The sequence below is a fragment of the Apis florea genome, unplaced genomic scaffold, assembly GCF_048593485.1.
Source record: "Apis florea isolate Af1SG1 unplaced genomic scaffold, ASM4859348v1 contig_2291_pilon, whole genome shotgun sequence".
Classification (NCBI taxonomy): Eukaryota; Metazoa; Arthropoda; class Insecta; order Hymenoptera; family Apidae; genus Apis; species Apis florea.
The window spans coordinates 2,726,143-2,752,904 of record NW_028256553.1 but is presented as its reverse complement, the minus strand read 5'-3'; the positions used below and the strand labels follow the sequence as shown (position 1 = coordinate 2,752,904).

The window sequence follows — 26,762 nt, the reverse complement described above, 5'->3', positions numbered from 1 at the left end:
AATCACGAATTATTCGAAGCTTAAAACATCGAATTATTAATTTATTACCAATGAATGAAACAAAAAAGTTATTTTAACTTTCGTACGAATATTTTATAATTAAAAAAAAAAAAAACATTCGGTTTGTAGTTTTATTTTCCTTTTTTTTTTTTTTGTGAAAATTATGTTTAATTAACGATTACGTCAAAATACAGAATTATTTTATTGAATCATTCCTTTTTTTAACGAGCTTTTAAAATTTTCTACGAATCTTCTCGCAAGAAATTTAACAAAGTATAAGAAATTTTTGTGACGAAGCGCAAAACGAGAAACTTGGAATGACAATCGTAAAAATTTTAACCAAGAAGTAGACAAGGAAACTTTCACTCCGCGCATCCAATAAATTTCAATAATCATTCGTAACAATATTTTTGTCTAACTATCCTCAACAATTTACTCAATTTCAAGTCGAAAATATCATTACGAAATAATAATAATAAGGACAAACGTGAATATTTAAAAGGGATAAGAAAAGGAATAAATAATTCTAGAACTCGAAGAAATAATCGAATGGAATAAGCTGAAAAAAAAAGAAGCAGGTTTAATTTTTCAGACAGGCGTGAACATTCTCGATCCAACGTGTGAAAAGAGGGTTGGACGAATTTTAAAAATTTAAGCAGATCCACCGTGTCAAGATGCCGGAGTCGCTCTCTCCGGGAATGGAATAAGTTAAAAGCGATTTCCCGGCTACGGCAAATGGAACGCTTTCGAATATAATTTCTCGTCGACGGAGAATGGATCACGGAGGGAGGGAGAGGGAGGAGACGAGAGGTCAGCGAGCGCGAGAGAGAGAGAGAGAGAGAAGATTTTCCTAGGGAAAAATTCTCTATCGTCGATAACGACGTTGAGTTTGCACGGTCCAATGGAACATTTTTACTCATAACATGTTTCGTGCTCGCGTTTACTCGCCAGAGAGAGAGAGAGAGAGAGAGCTCGTCTATTTGTCTTCGTTGAACGTATAATATCGGCCCCGCTTTATAATATTTTACATGGAGGAGAAGAAAAATCAGAGACAAAGCTCGAAGATGAAATAACGATTTCCTTGTGTAAATCTACGATTTCTGGTGTCGTTTCAACGATGTTGAACCACCACGTGAGTGTGACGTGAAAATTATACCGAAGCGTCTTCTCGAATCTTGAGGGGTGAACCGCTTGAATTACTTTTTTAAACGTTTTTTCATCGCCGGAGAAAACGACGTGGAAAAATTGTTTTAAAATTAATTCGAGACGTTTCGATAAAGTTAGGAACGATCCACGCTATTCGCGTTGCTCTGGGAATTTTTTTTGAAAAATAGTAATCACGTTGAACGATGTTGAGAGAGGTTTCATGATTTTATTACGCTCGATTTAGAGACGTTTTAAGACGCTTTTTTTTTTTATGTTACGATTTAAGAATTTAATCATTTTTTTATAATTCATTTTAATTTCGAAAAATTAATGGAGATCGTTGGATCATAAATTTTATTACTAATTGTATTACAGCATTGAATATTCAAATTTGTATAACAATTGGCACAACTTGGCGTCTTTGGATTGGTTGATTAGAGTTGGAAATCGACACATATTATTTTAGCGACACAAGTAACAGAAGTTTAATGTAACTTGTTTGAAAGGATAGTTAAATCGGATTGAATCCGATGGAATTTGATTGAACGAATTTGTATTTCTGGGAAAATGGAATATGGGGGTAAAGTGGAGGATAAAGTTTGATAGTGACCGATGAGATGACCCAGGTAATAAAGTCACGAAGCTGATGAATCTACTGGAACTGTCCCGAGGATTAGGAAGCGTGCTTTGAGCAACATTTCGATGCTGATTAAATTTCAACGATTAAAACGATTTTAAAATAACAAACTTTCTAAAACATCTCCAACGAGACGTTGAAAATTATTTTCCCTATTAATTTCTCTATAAATTTTACAAATTATCTAATAATAATTCATACATCAATATTTTTCCCCCCAAACATTTCTTTAGAACATTTATTTAGAAATTTAATAAAATAATTTAAAACCAATATATATTCCATAATTTTATAACCTGATTAACAATTGTAACAAGAATAAAAATTCTACGTGCATATAAATACACGATTCGAAAAAAAAAAAAGATTCAAAATCCACCCTCTGACGATGAAAAACGTTCGAACGTTTATAATGCTAACAATAGCTTACAGCTGTCGATAATGTTTCAACCTCCGTCACATCTTCCAAACATTTCCATACCATTACCAGGCACGATCACTTCGGATCAATTAAACGTGTCACGATATCGCGACTGATCCAGACACGTTTCACGCCATCATTCGCACCTCATCTAATCCCGATCAACGTGTGTCGTGCAGCAAACGAGCAACCCTTCGCCCTCCCCTCCTCTTCTCAGTTATAATTCCGTTAATAATAAGCCCTCGAATTCGCAGATAGATCGTCGCTCCACGCGGGCGGAAGAGCAGCCAGGAACAATTATAGCGTTCTGCCCGTTAATTGGCCGTGAAGGCCGTTCAATGTCTCGCGCGTTCAAGATAAATTCCAGGTGAATGCCACCATATCCACGTGGAAAGCTGCGATCACAGTTTAACTGGCAATAAGCACGCTCGGAAATCAATGATCACCTCGCTTTGTCTCTGTCTCTTTCCCCCTCCTCTCGCTCGGTTTATATACCGGCGCGGGATAATATCGTCGTTAATCATAGGCCGCGGACAAGGCTGGCGATCGAAACGATTAATTCTGACGGAACTCAATTTATTTCGATCGTCTGCAGAAACGGTGGTGGATCGGATTGGATCGAGTTTGGGGAAAAATTGAATAAAAAGGAATTTCTTTCGATAATATTGCGGAGAATTTTTCAATGATTTTCTGATTGAATATTATTTCCACCGAGGGTAAAGAGAAGTATGTTTACATCACTGCGTAAAATATACGTGGAAAGTGTGTAACAGAGTTCGAATAATCGAAGATTGTAAATTAAAAAGAATTATTAACGGGAAGTAAATATGGTTTGGTTATATTTTAATTCAACGTGAAAACTGGAAGAAAGATGGAGGAATTTCTCGGATCTTGCACATTGATATAAGCATCAACATGATTAATTTGAAAAGCATCTTGCAATCTCATGGTCCTAGTTTGAATCTCTGGCAATCTCGAGGGTTTATGATACGTCAATCACCGTTCACAGTGTAGCGTCCAAGTTTCACGCTAGTTAATTTCTAGCTGGAATTTCAGACAGGGGAACGAGATTGTCAAAGGATCAATTCAGGACGCGAATAAGGGAAATTCTTTTTACGAAAATTCATCAGAATGATTATTTTCGTGTCTTAATATAAGCCACTTACCCTGATTTTTCGAGTTCCTTCTTGGAAACACAAACAGCGGTGAATGTATCCTTAAGGAGACACAAATCCTTCTTCTTGCAATTCAATGGACGGCAAAGTTCACCTGAAAAGAAAAACAAAACATTTTATCAAAAAGAGAAATTTCCAAGTGTCTGGTAAATTACTAAAAATTATCGTGAAATTAATTGTTCAATTTAATTTAATAATCATCAATTATTATCATTTTTCTTTTCATTGGATTAAATTCATTTTATAAGCAATACAAATTAAACTCATCGCACGTTGTTTCTTTACTAATCTATCTAAATGTAAGTGTCATCGTTCCATTCCATTTCCTCCCTCCAATTACAAATCAAACCTCGTTATATCAATCGATATTTTATTACACCCGTTTAAGTACAATAAACCACTTTATTAATTCCCAAGACCTTCGATCCTCCTCCACTTAACAACACTTCCCTTTACTTCCAATCGATTTCAATTTCTTCTGGCGCGATGCGATTGCTTCGTTCCTCAGAAAATAGAGATTAAAGGACAGAGAGAGAGAGAGAGAGAGAAAGGAAGAAGAAGAATGATTTAAGAAACGAAGCTTCGAGGAACGAGGTATTCACGGATTGTGAGCGTGGCTCGATATTAAAGAGATGGAAAAAAAAAAAAAAAGAAAATGTCTTGTAAACGACGTTCGAGGATTCACGTTCGTCAGAATTAAACTATCGTCGTTCGCAGTCACGATCGACGACGTGGAAAAATTCTGAGGTGCTTCTCTATCCCTTTCTTTCTTTCTTTCTTTCTTTCGTGCATCGATATTACGCCACGGCCCCGCCAAGCGTATTGACGCCTTGGAACGCGCGCAGTTTCGCCTTATTAAATTTTAAGACCCGCTTCCGGTGGAGGAATATCCGATTTCGTCGCGTTTTACGATATTCACGATATTGTTCGCCGTCAATGTTCCCTTCTCCTCGCGGGAAAAGGCGAGTTAATGCGGATTTTTTTATTATTTAGGGAAGAGGATCGATGATTGCGATGCGATATTTTATTAGGTGTTCGAATTTGCAGCGGAATATTCATTCGATCGTTCTTTATAAATTTGCAGATTCGTTTTTTTATATCCCGTTTCTGCGTCAGTCGACGAGTTCGAGTTTTTAAATTCGGAGTTTTAAAAGCTTTACTATTTCGCTTTACGCGATTAATTGAATTTTTTTTTTTTTTTACAATTCTCAAGAAAAGATTCAAGTAGTATTAATTCAACTTTACATACAGTTATTCGTGTTTGAAAGGGTGCAATCAGACCGGATGCAAAATAAGATGGATACGAGAAAAAGAAACGGTGATCTTAAATGGTGATTTATTATTCAAATGTTATAATATGCGCGCTTTAAATATGCTCTTTTGCATATTATTCCGTAGATTTTTACAAATTTTCCATAAATGCATAAACATTACGATTGAAAATGACACGAATTTACATTCTATTATGACGTATTGGGCTGTAATTCTCCCTTTTGTAACATTCAAGAATAAACCCTGCGATTCTTTCCAACGAGAATAAGAGGAATTAACCAAAAATTAACACTTTTAACTTTATCAGTTACAAAACGCAACAAAACCCTCTTCGATCCCTCTTGAACAACAAATTCATCAACAAATAAAAAAAATACAAAAATCTATTATTTTCCAAAATGTATTCCAAAATCTCCCACGTATAATTCCACGTATAATCGCGTTCAACCAAACGAATGGCCAAAAATCAATTTCTCAAAGGCTATCTTGTGGCCAAAGCCTCTTTTCCCCTCTGAAAGGTCGAAAATAGATTTCACGAAAGGGTTGACCGTTAGAGAAAAAGAGAGAGGCAGAGATTGAAACTAATTCTGTCATTGAACGCAAGGAGGCAATCCGGGATTTTCGCCGAAATGATTCGTTTCTTTGATGTAGCGCGTGCTGCGGCGGCCACGGTTCAATGGGTGGCGCAATTGCATTCGCGTGGAAATAGTCGACAAGCGATATTGGTCGTTTCAGGGAGCATACCGCATCGAATCCCCTTCCCCCTCTTCTCCATTAACCTCGTCGACCATCGCGCGCACCATCGCGAAATCGCGATTACCTTTTGACGTGTAAAACCGATAAGGATTTGTCCTCACGTCCCTCCCTCTCTGTCTACCATTCGCTACTCGTTCCCACGTTCGATCGTTTCGGATCGACGTGTCGTCTCCCCCCCGTCACGATGAAACGACGAACGTTTCGTGGGGGGAGGGGAGGAGGAGGGAGAGTAGAAATTGTAACTTGGTTAAATTGAGAACGATACGCGTGGTTTTCCTCCTTCCTTTTTTTTTTTTTTTTTTTTTTGGTTGGTTTTGCAGGGATTTGATTTGAATTTTTGAGTAATAATTAAGTATACGTTTGCGAATTGATTTTATTAGATGTTATTGTTTGTTTAAAGAGATTAATTTTTAAAATTGAAAATTAAAACTTTAATAATCGTTTGTCTCATTGTTGCATTCGTTCTTTTACTGCAGATCTCTTTTATGCGCTTTTTATAACGAGAAACCTTTTTACCGTACCGTTTAAAAAATATTTCATTCGATTATTTATTTGTGTCGTTTATACAAGAAAAATAAATACAAATTTAAAAAATATAAAAATTTTACAGTTTATTTATGAATCTTACTCGTGTGTAATATTATTACGACGAGTTATAGCGTGGAACGACATAAATCGCGGCACAAGAAACGGCAATAACATTGTCGTCGATATCCAAAATATCGGATTTAACGGAGTCGTGTTTCGAACGCCGAGCAAAGCGGACGTGTTTTCTCCGTGCTCCTCGCGAGAAAGCTATATTATTTAACAAATTAATTTCGTTTTGCAATAAATAATTATAAATTAATTGTAATTGGGAATAAATTACGAATTATACGAAGAACGAATGCCAGCCAGATGCAATAATCATCATCGTATACTATTTTTTTTTTTTTAACATTACGAAATTAATTCATTTATAATATCGAGAAAATATTAAAAATAATATAAACACGAGTAATAAAGTAAGAAATAAAATTATTTTATCACTTTAATCTTATTCGTCGTGTATCGACCAAATTCCACTGATACAAGTAAGAAGAAATCGTCATGCTCTACTTGTCCCACTATGCACGGTCCCATTCCACTGCATAACATTTAGCGCGATCGTGCACGGTTTGTCTGATTATATACAAGTCTATTTTACTTTGCTGGAAAAGTCTCTTCGCTTTTGCTGGCAGACTACTCTGTCGTCAATGTAACCTCAACGAATTCACGGATATTCACATTTCAACCGAGGATCTCCTTGATTTAAGTGCATTTTACTTTTATCGAGGAATTACTTCGCTGTGTTGTGAAATAATGCATCGACCTATTTTTCAAATTCGAAGAAGCTTTTTCGTTTAATGAATTTTCGTCCTATATATTTTTTGATATTGCGTACGATTGTATAATTTAACATTTAGATTTTTAATACTTTCAAACAGCACTGTTCTCCACAATTTTTTTATTTATTTTTATCAATAAGATTTTTTTAATTATTTCGAGAACACGCAACAATCGTTTTTAATTTCAATTTTTCATTTCGTAAAAAAGTAATTTTTAAGAATGAATTGTCATTCGCCCTTTATTTTTCATTAAAAGAATAAATCGCTATTTTAACTCTTTTAATTAAAAATCTAACTTAATTATTAAATAAGAAGAAAAAAGATATCAAAGATGTCAAAACTCGAAATCCTTTCAATTCTAATGGACTTCGATATCTCGTTTTATTTTCCTAAAATTAAAAGAATTCGCTACAAAAAATTTGTCGCGAAACAGCGCAGATCCAGTTTTCGTTCATCTTTATCTCGAAATCCTTGAAAAAAAAAAAAAACCGATATTTCAATCTCCATTTCCTGCAATTATATCGAGATGCACACCTTTCTCTTTCTTTTTCTCATTTGCGAAAAGGTTCGTCGAAAAGGAAGGATTCGATCCAAAGCTCCTCCCTTTGACCACTTTTTTCTCTCTCTCTTTTTTCTTCATCGATGCAAACGACCGCCTCCTACGCGGAGAGAAATCGAGGCCTCCTTAATTCGCGCCTCTTCGACTTTAATTCCTCCAAACGGATATTACACGGCAAAGGCTAAACTTTTAATTAGACGCGTAATGGATCCCAACCGATCCAACTTATCCGAGTTGCACGGCCTTACCGTTTGTTTGCGATACACTTTTTCGAATCGGGGAGGATGTTGTATCGTTGTGCAAGCATCGAGGGGACGGAAAGATTGGAATCTGGAGAGCGTGTCTTAAGGACGCCGCGTTTTCATGCCTTCGTTTCAACCCTGAATGGATTACTATAAGACGTTCCAATCTAAGGGGAGGAAAGTGAGATAAGAGAAACGAGAGAGTAGAAGAGATTGTTCGAAAATTTATTTGAGGTATTTGGGGAGAAAGTAATATTTCAATTAGTAATTTTATAAATTAATAATAATTTATAGGAAGAGAAAACGATAGAAATTCAAGTATTTTGCGAATCTAAGCAACGTTCAATCGGAATAAATCTCTCTTCTCTTTTTTATCAGAGACGAAGCAAGAATTATTTACATATTTTATACAAGGATATTAAAAATAATATTGCATTATATTTCCTTGTCACGGTATTTTTACTCTTCTGTTCTTATATGTTATTTCCCATTTCGAAAAACAGGTAAATTTTTTAATAGAGAACGAAAAATACAAGGGAAGAAGATTGTTCGATGATATATTTTCACGGAATGGACAAGAGTTTGAGAACGGTAATCCAGAACTTTGCGTGTCCCCTTTCGAAGATGGAGGAAGACAATGATGCGAGCAGACAGTTTCTGCGAGGGGCTTCGAGCGAATTGGATCCGAGTCGGTTCGACGATTCCTACGAACGTTTGCTCCCCGACAGGCGTCACGAACTATTTTGCAATAGAAGATTTACTTGGATTTGATCGGTGAGAAAAAGAGAACTATCGCAACACGGGAATTTGATTTGGTCTCGGTATAAATATCCTTTCCCATTTTCCATTTTCCTTTCCATTTTATTTATTAGAATATGGAAATTTTATTCAAACATCGAGAATTTTATAAATCTTCGTCGCTATTTGCATTTATAGCTTTTTAAAATTCATACACGATTGAAGGGAAATGTATTTCTGTTGTTATAGCTTCTTAATTTACATTGATTTGTAGGTTCAAACTTTTTAGAGGGTAGAACATCCGACGAAATAGATTTATCAAAATTAGTGATGTGTTATTTCAAATTATTCATCTTACAGGAATTAAAATATAACTTTTTCATTGATTTAGTATGTTGTGTTCAATAATATAAATTGGTCATCGCATTTATTAGTTTGAATAAATAAAAAGGACACGTAACGTTATATTGATGGTTAGATTTTAATTAGAGTAATGTAGATGATTAAAAATAAATTAATTATTTGAATAAATAAACGTAAAAAAAATTCCTTAAACGTAGAAAGAAAAAACTCCAAGTGTTTACATAAGCATCGAATTAATACAATTTTATAATTATATATTAATACTATTTAACAAAAAAAAAACAATAAATTTTATATTTTTTGTATCCATCAATATCGTTCAATGAGTCAAAAGAATCTTTGAAAAAATTCATACAGCATTTCCAAACGTTCTAAATTGCGGAACAGAATTGAAAAAAGTTTAACCAGTAATTTGATCGTTAACAAAATCTAAACCAGAGAGCCAAAGAGTTTTTTTTATTAACCAAGAGAGTAATTACATCGATGCTAATATGCTAATGGAGGGGGCCAAGTTATCGCGGATGGTGTTGGAAGTTTCTTAAGTTTCGGTCGACAATGGGCGAGGAGAGGAATTTCCGGAAGGAACAAAAATCAGCTCAGATGGAATCGTTCCAAGCGAATTACCGCGATTGCAATTATAATATCCGCTCCGTTTCTTTATCATCCACTGTGACACCGTGACTCGTATCGCAATATTTGCATCGAGGCCGGTGTCTTTCTTTCTTTCTTTCTTTCTTTCTTTCTTTTTTTTTCCCCTCTGTTCGAACCATCTTTTATTTTTACGACTTTTTGCGAAGTGGAGATAAAGCCTTTCGTTTGATCACGACTTGCTGCCTTTTCTCCTTGGTGTGGAAAATGTATTATGCGTTGGAGTATGACTTTTTTATAGATATGCTATTTCACGTTTTACGAGTTGTTCGGTATCTTGTTTGGTTCCTCTGAAATATCATAACTGTCTCTTATCCGAGGGAATATATTGTGCGGCTGCAGGAATTTTTGATATTTGTGTTCGACGATGGAATAAATTCGAATTTGAAATTTAAATTTTACGTCTTTCAGAACATTGATACATAATACACGTGTAAATATTTTCGGGTCGAATGTTTTTTATCATCAAGCGTTTTAAAAAACTGTTCACAAGGTAATGTTATTTTTTGTTTGTATTTATTTCACCTACGTGATAAAAACTTATATACAATAATTTAGAAGAAGGAAAAAAAGTTACAATCGGATGGATAAAATGAGATTTTCATTTTTAATTACGATTAAACACCACTAAACTCATACTAAATATTCAGAATAAATATTTAGAAAAATCTAATATAAATATAAATATTTTCAATTCGATTTAAAAATTCTATTATCCACAAATCAGTTACACAAATTAAACTCTCTCCTCTCTTCATCCACCACCACCACCATCATCATCGTCGTCTCAAAATTCGCGCGAGAAGCCGTGATAATAAGTGAAAACAATTTAATCCCTCGTTAACGTCGCAAGGTCAGTCGCGTTAAAAAATTAACGACCACGCCACGTTCAACCCAACACTGTAATAGCTTCAAGAACCTATTAACCCCATAAATTATCCGTCTATCTTAACGTACGTGGTGACCCACCAACCAACCCCCTAGACACCTCTGCCTCCCCCTCCTCTTTCCCCTATCGAAACCGTATTACGATATCGATTACAGCGTATATTACAGCCACTGACAATTACGGGGCACAATGCGGCCAAAATGGGAGACTCAGACTTCTGCGTGAATTAGAACTAGTCGCGAAACGGAGATCATGCATTTGATCGACGATGCTTAATGGATCCGTGCAAGATGGAAGAAGGGGATAAGCGATAATGCGCGGATGCTCTCCAAGAGGAGAGACAAGTGGGACGATGATTCGCGAGGAATTCGTTTCGAGGAAACTTGTCCCTCGATCGGAAAAATTTTGTTGGGATTTAACGGGGGAATCGATGATAGGATTTGTACGTTTGTATGGGAGATTGAATTTTAAGGGATTTTTGTCTTGAGCGGAAATTGAGAATTTTAATATCAAAACCTTGATCAATCAAATCATTGATGTCTAATTTCTCGCGTATGTTGCTCTAGTCGATATTAAAATAATGTTATAAGAATAAGCGAGACGTAATAGTGCAACTGTGTTCTGAGAATTATTTCTTTTCACTCGTTCACTTGGATCTTATTTTCGCGTCATCAAATCTTATCTCATTGCTGTATCAACTGTTTGCTGAACAGCATCATGTATCGTCATATCTACGCTTCAAAGTGTAAACGCAACGTTAAAACGTATATAAATACGCTCTGAACGAATCCTTTGATGCCCCCTCTCTGGCGAATATTTGGCAAATGAATTCTCTATAATCCGCTCAAACTTGAATGAAATGTCCACCCTCGCGGCGATCATGTGTCGCGTTTGTAACATTGTGGACGCAGTCCATTAAGTTTCCAAAGGCGTGTACGTGGCTCAAAAATTCTTCCCCCTCCCCGCCAATTAATGGAGTATTAATAACGACAATTAAGCGGACTTTTAAAAAAAAAAAAAAAGGAAATGGGGCGAGCGTTAAATCACATTTACAATACGTCGAGTGAAATCGAGCGATATATCTTACGATAGCGAAAGGGTTAATCGTATCGATCATTCACGACTGTAACGCCGTAATAAAAGGTAATATGATTCGTGGACAGAAAGAGGTACGAACGAGATAAAACAGACAGGTAATCGCGCAATTCATCCTACACGTGCTTATTACCGCGTAATAATCAACTGTTCGCAAGATCTACGTCGTGATCCGGCAATAAGACCACGTGATTATCTCCTAGTCACGTTCAATTACATCTGTAAGCGCAGATCCGTTATATTCCACGTGGTCGTCGTTAGAGGGTGAGGAGAATGTTGCAACCGTTGGATCTTACGTACAGTCAGTTATAGAAATCTTTATTACGTTATTTCGGAAGGAAATTCGTCTAATTTCTTGATTTTACAATCAAACTTTGTGTACAATTATCCATCATTTTATCAATCGTTCAATCGATTTTCAATCTCTTTTACGTATAACGATAAAACGCTTGGATTACATTTCAATAGGATAATGGAACGTTTCATGGATTTTTCGAGCTTTTCTCTATCTCATTACAAAATTATATATGAAAAAAATTTTTAAAAACTTTAAGGGATGGTCTCGTTATCTCGAAGTAATATTTCGCTAATAAAAGAAAAATTGATTCACAGGGTGACCGTGAATTGCCATGTAGAATGGTACAAGCGGCAGATAACAATTTTAGATACAAAAATGAATTAAAGAAGAAAAAAAGAGAGAATAAAATTGTTCATTTAGGATTTCGTTTTTGAATAAATGAAAACTTTTCAAACACAAGCGAAATTGATTAATTCCGATGATTGGATACGAGCGAATGATCGACAATACATCATTCTTCATATGTTGAAACAAATTGAAAATGTAGTAATAAAATTTATTGAAAAACTAATTTTCAAGAAAATCGAATTTGAGAATTATACACATAATATTTCTCTTTGACGATATTATTTTTCTTAAAAACAAGAGATAATACTTTCACAATATTTGTATCCAATTGCAAATGAATGAATGAAAAAAATGTTGTCCCTTCTTTCTCGAACGATCTGTTTTTACGAATCACTTAACAATATTGATATTCATTAAAATTTCATAGGAATTCTTACGAAAAACGCGGCGTGTCAAGACAAGATCTCGCTCGAGGATTTTTGTGACTGACTGTGTGACTAAGTATCGGTCAATAGAGACATAAATAATTGCCGCATCGTGTTGCACGTGATAAAGTTAATCACGGTTCAGGATGGAACAATGTGACTATGGTAATGGTAATTTATAACCGGTTGGTCCGCCACGACTCCTTGGTAATTCTAGGAATGCGTAATGATTTAGGGAGGGGAGGATTTATAGCCGGTTGTGTACCCTGGTGCACACGAATATTGGCGAGGGATACCGTTTTAATCCGAGTGGAGAATTTGAAAGAAGGGATGGAAGGTCATAGGGAATATTTTGCGATACTTTAGCGTTTTATGGCTGTTTTATGTGATAAATGTGACGAGGTATCGGAGGGATTCCCGTTTTTAATCTATACGAAATATATATTTTAAAAGAGGAGGGAAGAAAATTGGCGTCCGTGAATGTTTATGGGAGAAATTTTTTTCCCTCCTCCCCCAGTTTATGAACAGTTTTTAAATCGTGGAAGTATAACGAAGTATCGCGAGCGAGAGAGAGAGAGAGAGATAATTATTTTGTCGTTATTCGAAGAATTTTGTGGAAAAAATTTTTTACGGGTCAAATAATATATGATGATGAATGAATGTTTACAAATTAAATTAAATCGTTCGTGATTCGTGGAATTTTTATTTTTAAAGGATGGAAAAAGTATTTATTATTATGGATATTTAAAGAATTTCGAAAAAAGAAAGAGGTCTGTATTGCATTATTCTTACAATTTATGAAAATCTCGTGCATCGTGGAATTATTATAAAAATATTTTAGTTTGCATTCGGACAATATTTAAAGATACTTATAGTAATGTAAATACATGGTTGGATAAGTGGGACAGGAAATTGCAATATTCTGCAATTTATGAAATTTTCATGCGGAACGATGAATGTGATAAAACGAAACGAGAGATAATGTCTTAAATTACATCTAAAGAATTTCTGGGAGAAGCTTATAGGTTGTTCAAAGGAGGGAAATCGTTGGCCAGGTGAGTGAGTCGTAGAGAAAATTGCAACATTTTTAAAATTTATGGAAGTTTTATGTTAGGAACCGAGGAACATAATAAAGAATACTTTATTTTGGACAGGTTATTTAGAATATTTAGAAAGAAAAATGAGAGAGGGGGGGGGGGAAAGAAGGAAAAAAATCGATAATCGGGGAAAACTTTTTGAGAAAATTACGATATTCCTGTGATTTATACAAGGGATATGACTAATACTGTAATATTGATTGAAGAACTTCCAAAAAATTTGAATCTTATATAATTCTCGAAAAAATTCTTGTATAATCATTTCCTTTATCCCGTAATCCATATAACTACAAAAGAAATACAACTGCATTTCCTATGAACGTAAACTTTCCTCCAAACTTGAGAAAATATTTTTTTTTTTATTGAATCTCTCTCTCTCTCATTCTCAAAACTGAGATACACACTATTGTATCTTATTTTTTAAGCCTTAAGTTCTATCGATATCTTTCTTCACACAAAAAAAAAAAAAATCAAATTCAACTCGTACTGCTGCAAAAACATTATTATCAAATCTTTTCTAAAAAATAAAATCGTTACGACATATATTTTATCGACACGTATAATTGTCATCGTAATTTTCTCCAAACACGCACACATAAATCTTCATCCAATGAGAACGAAATTCATCATCGACATTCTCCTCTCGAAATCACGTGCCATTGGAAAAATCGTTTGTCCAAACACCCGTACACGATACTTGCACGCACCTTTACGCGCACAGGTGCGGAAAGATTGGATTGGCTCGAGGCACGAAAGATAAGCAAAGAAGATAAGGAAGCGGAATCGTGCGGGAAGGATCACGCGGTTATTCCGGTTTCGATACACGATTAAATTATGTAGATATCGTGGTAATTGCTCGTATCGTTACGCCAATAGAATTTACGAGCGGCCAACACGATTATTGGAATCAAAGTAGCATGTTGTACACCGATGGGTGGCGCGCTTTTTCGAACCGCGATTTATGTGGACGTTGAAACGAGAAGATAAACACGTAGTGAAAATAATAAAAATTCAAATTGTTTCTTCATACATGTATATATTGTGATTATATTATTACAATTTGAATTTTTGAAATCATTCAACGTTTCGATAATTCTGTGACGAGTAATAAGAATACGATATGACAAGTAACGATGAGATCTTGTAAATTAATAATTGTTTGTCACAAGTGGATTTTATAAGTATATTGCGTAAGATATTTCATTTTAAAAGCTGGGCACAAAGCTAGGTAGGTTTAAATTACGTGAAATAACGTGAATTTCAACAAAATTCAAGTTTTTGTTTCATGGATTATATTTACAATTAGTTAGCGTGTTTCTTCGTTATTTGGAATAAGAAGACGAGCGAATTTCCCGAGATTGCTTCCTTCTGTGTTCCCTTTTGTGTTTCAATTGAAGAGCTTATGTCAAAAGCAATCCTTTTCTTTATGAAATATTACATTGTAATATTATTATACGAATTATTATACATGGATAAATGTTAATTGTTAAGAGAAATTGTAGCACGGATTTTGTGACTAAAATTGGATAAAAATTTATTCATAACGGTGACGAAGCTTGCGTCACGTTTACATTAAAAAATACGATGCGAGTGCGGTGGGAGGGAAGAAAAAGAAATCGTGATGCTGGATTATTCGTATTTTTTGGTACGATTATATCATAATTAAAAAAGTACGTATTAAAATAAATTCTGTAATTATGAAGATGAAATATTTTATATATATATTTTTATGATAAAACGTATTTTATGATTTATATTTAAAATATGTCACGTTTAAAATTTTAGATTTATTATAATTGAATATTATGTTTCATCATTCCATGAACATAATATGTAATTTTAAGTAGGACGAGCTTTTTTTTTTTTACTAGATAAGCTATAATTTATTATTTAAAATTATCCAGATATCAACTTGTTAAATATTCTTATAAATAAAATAATTTAATACTGAAATTAGTATATAAGAAACTATTTTTATCGATAAATTATATTTCTCGAATTCTATGTAATTCTATTACACTATATTTTTAGTTCCAATATTTCTTTTTCCATCGTTTTCTCTTTTTTCAAACTTCAATTTCAATTTTCCTCTAATCTAAATTCTTTCAATCTACTTTATAAAATTTCCAAATAATTCATAAAGCTCTGTTTACAGGCATATAAAAAAGTTAAGTTTATTTTCCAGCAAATGTACATGCAACAATAACGATAAATTGATAAAAATCCAGGAAACAAAATTCTTTCTTTTATTATTATAAGATGAACTGTTTATAATTATAAATTCTACTATATCCACGTACCTTAAAATATCTAGCCCGTTTCAAAAAAATATTTGAATAATCGCATCACAATTTCATTAAACTGTAAACAATTGAAAAATTACATCCCCAAAACTCCCTTCCCTCTACACCACTCTGAAAATTAAATCCGCACAACTTAAGAATTAAAAAATCACCCAGCAAATTCACCGAATCCATTCCCCCTTTCAATCGACCACAACTGCAAAAAAATTTAATCTCAACCCCTTTCGAAAACCATCGCGAAAAGCGGCCGCCAACCCCTCCCCCGACTATTAATCATCCCCGAAAGAATAGAAAAAAAAAAAAAAATCCATCGCACAAATCGAACCCTTCCTTCCAACAACCCCATCGATTATTCCCTCCGTGCTCACGATAATCGTCGCCGAGTCGTTCAACCCCTCCCTCCGTGATGGACGCGTGACACTCGTTCGAAACCCCCTCCAACGTTCACCTTCGGCCTCGCAGCAAGAAGTGAGCGCAACAAAGAGGCAACCTATTATTATTATCATTATTATGACCAGCCTCGAATCAGCGGTTATTTCCTGTGGAGGGGACCAAGTAATTGCGGCGGGCATAGCCGCGATTCCGCGAGAGATTCAATTTAACGAACGGACTCGCGGAAAAACGTGGAACGGGTTTCCGATTTATCGATTCGATTCGCATCGCGGCGGAGGAATTTTTGTTGAATTCGTGTGTCTTCATTGGAATATGCAGCAGCGTGAAAGTTTGAAGTTTTGTCGAACGTTAGAAATATTTCTGAGGTTTTTATTATATACGTTAGATTAGTTGCTGATGCCGATTCTTTTTGTCCAAAATATTTTTATTTTTAAAATTTTTTAAACCGTGTATTAAAATATTATTGTCGGTGAATTTTGAAATTTTCCAAATTCCCGTGTTAAAAATTACGGCGACGAAAATTACGGTGGTTTATATGTAAAGATCTAATTAAAACGTTTTTAAAAATCGTATCACTGACTCATGATACACATTGATATACAAAGTGTAAATAATTAATCTTGCCCCTCTCCAACCCCTTATCGTGTACGTAGATTATTATCGCGACCTCTTACATGATTCACGTTCTTTTTAGAGGGGGAGAATAATCGAGTGACTCGTATACACGTGATGGATATATTTTCATCGTGATAATAATATGTAAAAGAACACGATGAAAATATTATTTTAATATCAAAATCGATCCATTAATCCAACGGAGGTAAGTCGGAGAAGAAATGGGATCAATGTTTGAGTCAAAAAACTTAATTTGACCCGTCGATCAAAACTCGATCAACTCGAATCGATCGATCGATCTCACGAATGAAACGAAACGAGAAAAGTGAGAATAACGTTCGTCTATTGCCCGTTTCCATATGGACAAAACGAAATAACAAACGAGACGGAAAAGGAAAGGTAGAAGGAGGGGGGACGAAGAAGCGAAAACACGTGGAAGCAAAGCGATGAAAGGGCGCAGTGTGACGGACACTACGGCAAAAGATAAAACGGCAGAATTGTAATCGTAGCAATAACGGAACGAGTGCGCGCGATTACATTCATTCTTTGTGTGTGACTCGCCACACTGATCTAACCACGCGATTTACAAAAGAATCGTATTTGTTTCTCCTCGTGTACAATCGCGCGCCTAACGATTCAAAATGGAATCCCTTTCTTTTTGAGAGCGCAATACCGATTCCGCCTCGTGTCGTTTCAAAAGACGCGCGCTTCACGGCGAAACAAATTCAGTTGAAAAAGAAAAATAAGGAGGGAGAAATGACGCGGGCATCGAAATATATATATTCCGTGTAAAGTTGAAACGAAGCGAAAAATACGCGGGAGAGATGGATAGATCGGTTGATCAAAGCGATTAATTCTATTATTGAAAAATTAGTTTAGACGGCGAAAAATTAGTTTCATGTCCTTTAAATATACTTTCGAGGGAAATGACTTTTTCTTTTATTTTAAGAAAATTATATTTGGGGATGGGAATGTGTAGAATGAAATTTGTAATGAAGGAGGAACAAAAATAAAAGGTGGAAGAACGTAGAGATAAAGGTAGTAAAAATACGCGAAAGATGGATGGGTTCACTGGTCAAAGTGATTGATTCTATTATTGGCATGGCGAAAAATTAGTTTAGTTTTGATATTTTTTTAAATGCAGTTCGAAGGGAAAAATTCGTGGAGATAGGAGGAAATAATTTTTCATTTTAAAAAAATTTTATTTAGGAAGGTTGGATGTTATAAGAAAATTTGTAATAAAAAAAAAATAAATGTATGAATAAGAAAAATAAAAAATAAAAAAATACACAGAGGTAAAGGAAGTAAAAATACGCGAGAGATGGATGGGTTCGCTGATCAAAGTGATTGATTCTATTATTGGCATGGCGAAAAATTAGTTTAGTTTGATGTTTTTTAAAAAACATAACGTCGAGAATTGAGAAAGGATACGAGAATATAATTTTTTTATTTCAAGGGAATTATTTTTAAAAAATTTTGTAACAAAGAATCTACGAATCAATAAAAAAAGCATAGAGATAAAAATAATAAAATAATTCAGAAAATGTATAAAGAGAAGAGTAAAATGAATAATGGAATTTAAAAATTGAAAAAAAAAAAAAAAAAAAACAAAAGATAAGATAAAAGATGGAAAATTTTAAAAATCTACAAAATTCATTTTAATTCAATATAAATCTGAAAAATCTCTCAACAAAGTTACAATCTAGAAAACATTTATATAATCACCGCACTAAATCATAAAAAATCAATAATTTTAATTGCTTAAAAACTTTACTTCTCATCTCTTTATTCAAAGAAGATAAACATTAAAAAATCAGAGAAACTATAAATAATAAAATATTTTATCGATATTTATTATTCATTTACAAAAAAAAAAAAATAATCAAGATAACGAAGATTGATGAAAAGATTAACCAGAGATTCAGAAAACTGCAGGAAATTGTAGATTTATTTACAGATTATATTTTTGTCTAGAGGATATTGAATATTTATGGAATCATTTATGCAACAATTTTTATTAATATAATTTAAAATAAAAAATAAAACGGTACAAAAAATAAAAAAAAATATTGTCGAGAATTTTATACGTAAATAATAAAGTCATAAGATTCATTTCTATTCACATCATTTTAATCACAACATATCTTTGTGCATTAAAAGCTTACAGAAATACCAAGTTTTACATAAATTTTAGTAGATAACTCGAGCAAAAAATTAGTTTTATGCGTATGAAAAAGTTAATCAGAGGCAAATTTCGTTACAGTATTGCCAACCGTAAGTAGTTCCAAGAAAAAGAGAAAAATTACGTATCCCGCGGACCGATTAACATAATTTGCCTACCAAAGGTTCTTCGAACTTCTTAGAAAACTTTAATACGCTCCTTTTCTTACTTTTTTTCTTTTTTTCTCTCTTGATGAGAGAATTTGCACTTCAAGAAGTGGGTTAGCCCGAAAGTTCAAAGTAATTGGCTATTTTAGCTTGTGAATATAAAAAGGAACATATTGACGAGGAAAACGAATAACTTTCCAATCAGAGCAACACAATAATGATTTTTATTATTTTCCAATACTCAAAAGATAAATTTCTAATTGTGCGAATCATCAATCAATGTATTTTTTCATTAAAATTAAAATATATAATTGACTTTTATAATAAGAAAAAAAAAAAAAAAAGAAAGAAAAAGAAGAAAATGGAAAAATTTGATAGCTTATAAACTTCTGCAGCAATTGTGTAATTCGAGTATTTTTCGATATTTTATTATTAATTTTTTTATCAATGTTAAAGTAAAAATAATATTTACATTCATTATACATGAAAAGTTTCAAGTTTAATTTTAAGTAGAATGTTCAATACTTACTATTTGGGTCGTGTATCCATTTCTTCTTATCGCCCACTTTCATTATGCGCGTGTCATCCTGTAACAAAAGAATACATTAATTAAATCATATATCTTTAATTTAACTTTTCTTTCCGCATTTCAATTATTTATTAAAAAAAAAAAGATTTTTTATTCATTATTTTTCAATAATTCCCTAACAAATACGCCTTACATAATTTTACATAAAATCTTATAATGAAATTCTGTTCATTGTTACATAATAACGAGTAATCCGTGCTATGGTAATCAGTAAACAGAGAAACGATAACAAAGCTGTTGTTTAAATCAGGAATAAAGTAAAACAGAACAGAAGCAAAGAAACAATCGTTTTTTTTCGAGGCAATTAAGGCAAACTCATTTCCCTTTGCTCTTTAGGTTTTTTAATGAATTCTAGCCGTTTTCTTCGATGCGAAATATGCAAAGGAACGCAAGCTGCATTTTTTAACCCGGTTGGCATCGAAGGTCATGACCCGTGTCACGAAATTCATGCTTTGTTCGAGCTCCGTTCTGCGCTAGAAATTTTCGCCCATCACGTGCACAAAATTCAGGGTTGTTCAGTTAAAAACGAAATGAAGTTTAGGCCGAGGTCGTTTTATGGTATAACATATAAGGTTAGAAGTAAAGGAATATTGATGAAAGCTTGCGTGATAGTTCATGTGCCAGTTTGCAACAATTCGAGGATAATATCTAACATACCTAAGGAGGAAAATTGATCTAGAGGAGTTAAATACTACTATTGATCAACTTTCTTTAGAGAGAAATTGATGAATGGAGGAATTGTTGAAGAACAGGGAGAGATATCGTTTAATTATGGATATATTTTTTTATCAGATTCAGAAATTGAGATATCGAGAGAAACAACATTTTAAAATCATTGAATTTAAAACTTTTAAAAATAGTATATAAAACATTTTGCTTTTCTATTTATTTTTTATACGAGGAAAACAAGTTAGAATAATAATACAAGAAAACATTCGTACAAATAATATTTCAAGAGAGAAATTCTTTTTATTTTCTTACAAGAATTATGTAATAAATACATAATCTTATAAAAGTTCATTTTTCATTCCAAACTTATAATATATTGTAACAGAATTTGTTCATAAATTTATAAACAAATATAACCTGTTTTTATATAAGTGAAATTCTAAATTGACTAAAGTAAGTATTTTTCCTTTTTTCCCTTATAGGGAGAAATTTCAAACTTAGAAATTAAAAATCTTACAGAAAATTATTTAAATACTTTTATATAAATAAATCCAAATAATGAGAAGAAGAATTTATAATTAAAACATGACCTATTCCTGAGACATCAAGAAATAATAGGAAATTAATACAAAGAAATTGAAAAATCATTTTTCGAGAAATCAAGAATCGAACTCTGGCCCACCGGGTGACAACTTGGTAACGTTACTCATTACACCACCAACCCATGCGATGTTTTATTTTTATTTTTAGATATTTAAATATCGCGTATCATCGTTCTTACACATCCAATCTTTCAAATCTTATAATATCATTTTAGAAATAATCTTCATCAACTTTTCTCAAACAATTATCTCAATTATTTCGATATTTCTTTTTAAAAATCACCTTTTACCTTTCAAAAATATGAAACCGGCATCAATTCGTAATATCGACCGCAGCGATATTTTAATTTCTATGCAAATTGGGCGACTTACAGGCATTGCTACTATAAAAAAAAAATTCAGGACACAAGCGTATTACGAGTTTTTGTGGTCGAATCACCTATTTACCGCGTTTCCATTTTACTAAAAGCGCAATTTTTGTTGTGTCACGGTGTTAAACATTCCCTTTGGCGTGGTACAAGTCTTAACAAGCGTTAAACAACAACCGCCATCTCCTCGTCGTCGCGTTTGGCACGAGTATACAATTAGAGCGGAATGATATTTTGTAATTAGCAGTATAACGAGTCTTTCTCCGCCCGAAATACGAAGACGCACAGGGAGGAAGAGGGACACTTGAACCGTTTCACCGCGTTTCGGACTTTCAAATTGGCTTGGGGAATCGGTGCAACTGGGGAGAGGCCTGTAATTATCATCGAGCGGAATAAGGAATGGACTAGGTCGAAAACGTGGCGCAACGTCGAATTTACTGCAGCCAAACTATCGTCTTCGCCAGAAACGAATTCCTTGTCTCTGCGAATAATTACAGTGATCGGGAGGGTTGCTAATGCCAGCCCTCTTGAAATTTATTAGACACTTCAGTCTTAGATGTACAACGGGGGCGTGAAGAACGGAGACGTTTTAGCCCTTTGTCATGATTTTCATCATTCAAATAGATTTTTTGTACAAAGAATTTTTTTATTTTTCTTTTTAAAGGATTTGGCAAAAAAATACATTACCATTCCTCCCAAAATATCTTAAATATCAACGTAAAAGTTTCGAACAGTTTTAGCATCGAATCTATGCCACTTAGCCAATAAATTAAATTAGATCCACAAATAATGAAGATCCATTTGTTACTGAAAGATAAATATTAGAATAGAAATACGAAATTTCCAGTGACCTAGAATATCACTTCGCAATCAGATGCTTCATTTAATCTAAGAAATTGAATTTGATCCCTGATACAAAATTCATTATTCAAAACGAGATTCTAAACGGGATTTTTGAAATTTGCAAATTAAAATCTCACTGTTCGATTTAAAAAAGGAAAGAAAGAATAATTAAAACGACATTCCACGTTAACAGTCCTCGAGATTTGGCGCATTTCGATTGCACTCTTCCACTTCGCCCCAAGTGGCTCGTTAATCGTCCTATTTCGCGGATACTGCGAATTGAAGGCGATCTCGGATTCAATTTTCTTGGCCACGACACGTTGGAATACGGCTGGTTCGGCATTTAAAACGAGCTCAAAACGAGGCTTTCTTCCAAAGCTCTGATCGAGCACGAACCCCGCCTTGTCGATTTTCCTCAAGATCTATCTCGATAAATATGGAGAGGATCTCCTACCGCAAACGACCGAGCAAACCTGCATTCCCGATTATGGTAATGTCCGTTTTAATCAATAATTAATCAGTGTCGTAATCAGATTTCGTGGAGTCTCCTCTGCAATGTATGGAATTATGTCGCTGTCGATTCGAAAATATGCGCCAGAATAATTCGACCAACATCGTCCGCTGATTGAGAATTAATCATTTTATATGGGGACACCATAGTATCGATTCCACGATTAGTTTCGAGCATTCGTGGTATTAATTTCTCAAGAAATAACATCAGCGATGCATGTTGCATATGCAAAATGAATTATCTGAATTTGTATGGGCAATAATTTTGAACCAATTTGAATGTTTGCGTTATTGTTAGAAATTTGGACAAGAAGATTTTTCTGTGTAAATGGTTTGTAGAGAGTTGTGATACGATGATTTAAAAAGATTTTTTCTCTGTTTTCTTTAAAGTTGTTTTTTTGTTTCTAGAATAGAAAATGGTTAGATAATTTTTTTCTTATTTACAGGAAATGCCCATACAATATATTATACTGTTTAAATTGTTTAACAATATATTTGAATTAAACAATGCCTCAAGAGGAAGTTACAATTGCGTTAGCTTAATAGCAATAACTTGTGCCACGGACTTCCTCTAAGGCCTCTAAGAGCTAATTATCTTGCAAATAATGGCTCGGTCTTATACAAACCAACCTAAGTTCCCTAGATCAAAGACATTAAAATCACCACTTAAGAAATTAAATACATAATTCAAGATAAAAAAATTTTTTTAAGCTACAAATTTCACCATTACTTTAAATTATCCCTTAATAATAAACTGAAATTAAACATTTCAATATAAAAATTTTTAAACAAAAGATTCCTCGAGACTCTATTAAATCAATCCTATTTTATTCATTCTTTAAGAATTGATACAATATTATTGTTATTGAAATTTTTAAAAACCTCATTTTCACAATTTTATAAACTAATAACCTATTATAAATTGTTAAATCCCATAGCTTAACGATTCCAAATTATTTGTAATTTTGTCAAAGCAAAATTCCAACTTTCCTTAAATAACTACTTAGACTATCTGTGCAATACTTTAACGACTCGAAATTATTTATAATTGATGCACGACCGAAGTTCGAATCGAAATTTTCGCGGTGCTTAACTTTCGCGGCCCACGAGGGATCACGTATCGATCGCGTAGAAATTTAACAAGATCGTTCGCCGGATGCACGAAGATTCCTCGTGTGGTGTGTCTCGTTTCAGACGGCTGCAATATAACTCCCCGCATTCCGTTACACCCGGAGATAACCTACCACTTTTCGCCTCGCGAGTCGGCTGAATTATTCGTCGAGCCGAAAATGGCCTTTCAAAGTCTGTGAAGGACTGCTTTCAGAAGCGAACAACCCTCTATTCGACGCGGTGTGTGCATTCCGGCGAACACGTGGGAACACGTTAAACAGTTCCGGATAATATTTCTAGAGAGATGCGCGAGGATTCTTCCGCTTTGGTTAATCCTGTTACGCTTCCGGTGTATAATCTCACGAGTTTAATAGAAATTGCTCGTGATTTTTGGAAAGATGACACTTTTGATGTACGAAGGTAACGAATTTGTACTAATGATGATATTTTTTTTTTTTTTTTTGTTTGCGTCAAAATTGGGAAATTGGAGCTCGGTTATGCTCATTTTCTTTTCACTTTGTGAAATATTAAATAAAATTTCAGAGAAATATACGCGAATAGACTGTAATTTTTAAAAATGCATTAAATTTATTATCCTTGTTACGTTTCAATTTGATTAATAATATGAAAAAATTTCTTATAATTAATTTAATTAGTTAACTTTATAGGATATCGTAACACATCCTAATGAAAAATAGAACGATAAGGCACAGAATAAATTCCGCGGTTTTAAATAACCGCAAAACCAAATCTATGTCAATCAATCCTATATACACCAAATTCATTAGCTAATTCTAGAAACTTCACTTTGCTTCCTAGTTCCATTTCTCGCCCATCGCGCTCGATTACGCTCGCCACTCACTTCATTATCATCCTGAAGGACAGGATATTGGTCTGGCGCCAAGTAGGTCAACGATCGTCATCAATTAACATCTCTATCTTCCATCCATCTTCGTCTATTTCGATCTCATTCAGCCAACGATTCGTCCCCTCGAAACGAAATATTCGAGTCGCGAAGACGCGGGAAGAAAACGAAGAAAAGGTGAAACTGGGCCAGAGTTGAAGTTTGGCAATTAAACGTCTTTTCGTGGCCATAGTTACTTGTTTCGAACTTGTATCGAACGCGTGTCTTGTTTCCTTCTTCTTGTGTAAATAATTCGCCAACGGAGCAAAACATCCTCAGGATGTTATCTTATTTGTTTTAAGGAACTAACAAACTCCGGTTCGAAATCGAAATGACGATTTCTAGGGATTTTTTTGTTTTTTGCAACAAGTGCAAATATCTGTCTTTTGACAAAATCAATTTTGAAGGAAATTAACAATGAAGACATGTTGAGAAATCAGATGGACAATAAAAAAAATCATTATAATTTAGAAAAATGTATAAATTAATGTTACGAATATTTTTATGTAGAGTTAATAATACTTTAATAATATCAAAATGTCATAATATTTCTCATTTTAGGTTCGAAAGTTCGAAAGTACTAAACACGATCCAACAAAATTGCGAAACATCCTTTCTGATCTAGAAATTTTCCTTTATGGCGGCCGGGAAATATCTCTTTTCGTCGTTTGGACGTCTAGAGAAATGATACGTGCAAGGAAGAGGGTTAAGAGAGGTTGGAGAGGCGCCAACTGGAAACGTGCTGTAAAAATGGCTTCGCTCGCAAAGGACGACATCGACATTTTTATAAGTCGATTCCACGTATGTCGAGCGTGTCTACGATTCTTTGAAATGGTGGAAATATTTTGGATGAGATTTAGAAATTGTACACGAGCTAATTGGGTTACGAATTTTTCTCATTTAAAGCTTTTCGTGTCTCATCCTTTAATGTGATTCACGATTTTTGTATTTTTTTTTTTTATTAGATTAATATTATATGATTAAAAATACAAGAGATCCTTCCATACATATTATGATTTTGCTTTTGAAAATTTGAATTGTAAATCCTAATTTGTAATAACGATAAAATTAATTATTTTGGCGTCCTAAGATCATCGTATCATCATATTTATCAAAGTATTCGTCTTTAAACAAAAATATCTGATTTAATAGACTGCCGTTTTCCTCTTAGGCAGTTCCTCTTTAAACAATCAATTTGCAAAGCGGCCCACCGGAACGATCAACTTTTTCCCCGCTATTAATATCTGCCCTTTGTCCGCTACTATATTAAAAGTGAGTGGAACAGCGTTCAGATCGAACCAGTCACCGTAAACGCGAAACTTTACCAATTAACGGAGCTTGTGTCGCCCACCTTTCCACCGTTATTCTAGTCTTGTACAAACGTGATTATCCGTGATGATCGGTCATCGTTTCGTCCAACTTCGACAAGGAATCATCTCCGCCAACCTTCATATCCACGCTATTTGCGAATTTTGCGATATCGATACTACGAGGGGTGGAAAGTTAAGGTAACGAAGTGATGTATCGAAAATCAAGTTATAGTGACAAGTGAGTGATTGATCTGTTTGCAAGTTTCAATCATTTTTTTGATTTTACTTGACGTTGTGCAATTTGTTTGTAGTTTATTCAGCTGTAATTGTTTTTCTTTCTTTCTTTCTTTTTTTTTTTTTAAATGGAATATCGTGATTATTAAGAAAATTTCTTGGATCAATAGATTTTGCAATAGAAGAAAAGTGTAAGTATTATTTGAGAATAATGTAATCAAAATAAAAAGTGAATTTAAATTAATAATTATATATATATATGTAAGTATTAAAGATCTTTTAGTTTTTTTATTCAGATTTCCTGTATTTTTTTATTTCATAACTATTAAATTTCGTTATGAAAGAATTTTTAAAAAATTTTAATCTACTAGATTCATAATATTCCAGATATGCAAATTTCCATTAAAACTACTAACTCTTACGAGGACAAATAATTTATCACTTTTATTCAGATGAGACGAAAAGCCTTTCCCTAGTTTTTAATCCGGATTTTCGAAAAGAATTCGGG

General features: G+C 33.7%; 1 protein-coding gene across 2 annotated transcripts in view; it reads right to left on the bottom strand.

The window, feature by feature from the left end:
• Cow (Proteoglycan Cow) overlaps positions 1 to 26,762 on the bottom strand; it is a 174,026-nt gene that overhangs the window by 47,776 nt on the left and 99,488 nt on the right. For both annotated transcript variants that reach the window (XM_086903181.1, XM_086903182.1), the window contains exons 2-3: positions 19,645 to 19,702; positions 3,371 to 3,473 (exon numbers count right to left, since the gene is read on the bottom strand). In XM_086903181.1, the coding sequence (XP_086759307.1) occupies positions 3,371 to 3,473; positions 19,645 to 19,702 (161 nt within the window). The remainder of the gene's footprint in view (positions 1 to 3,370; positions 3,474 to 19,644; positions 19,703 to 26,762) is intronic.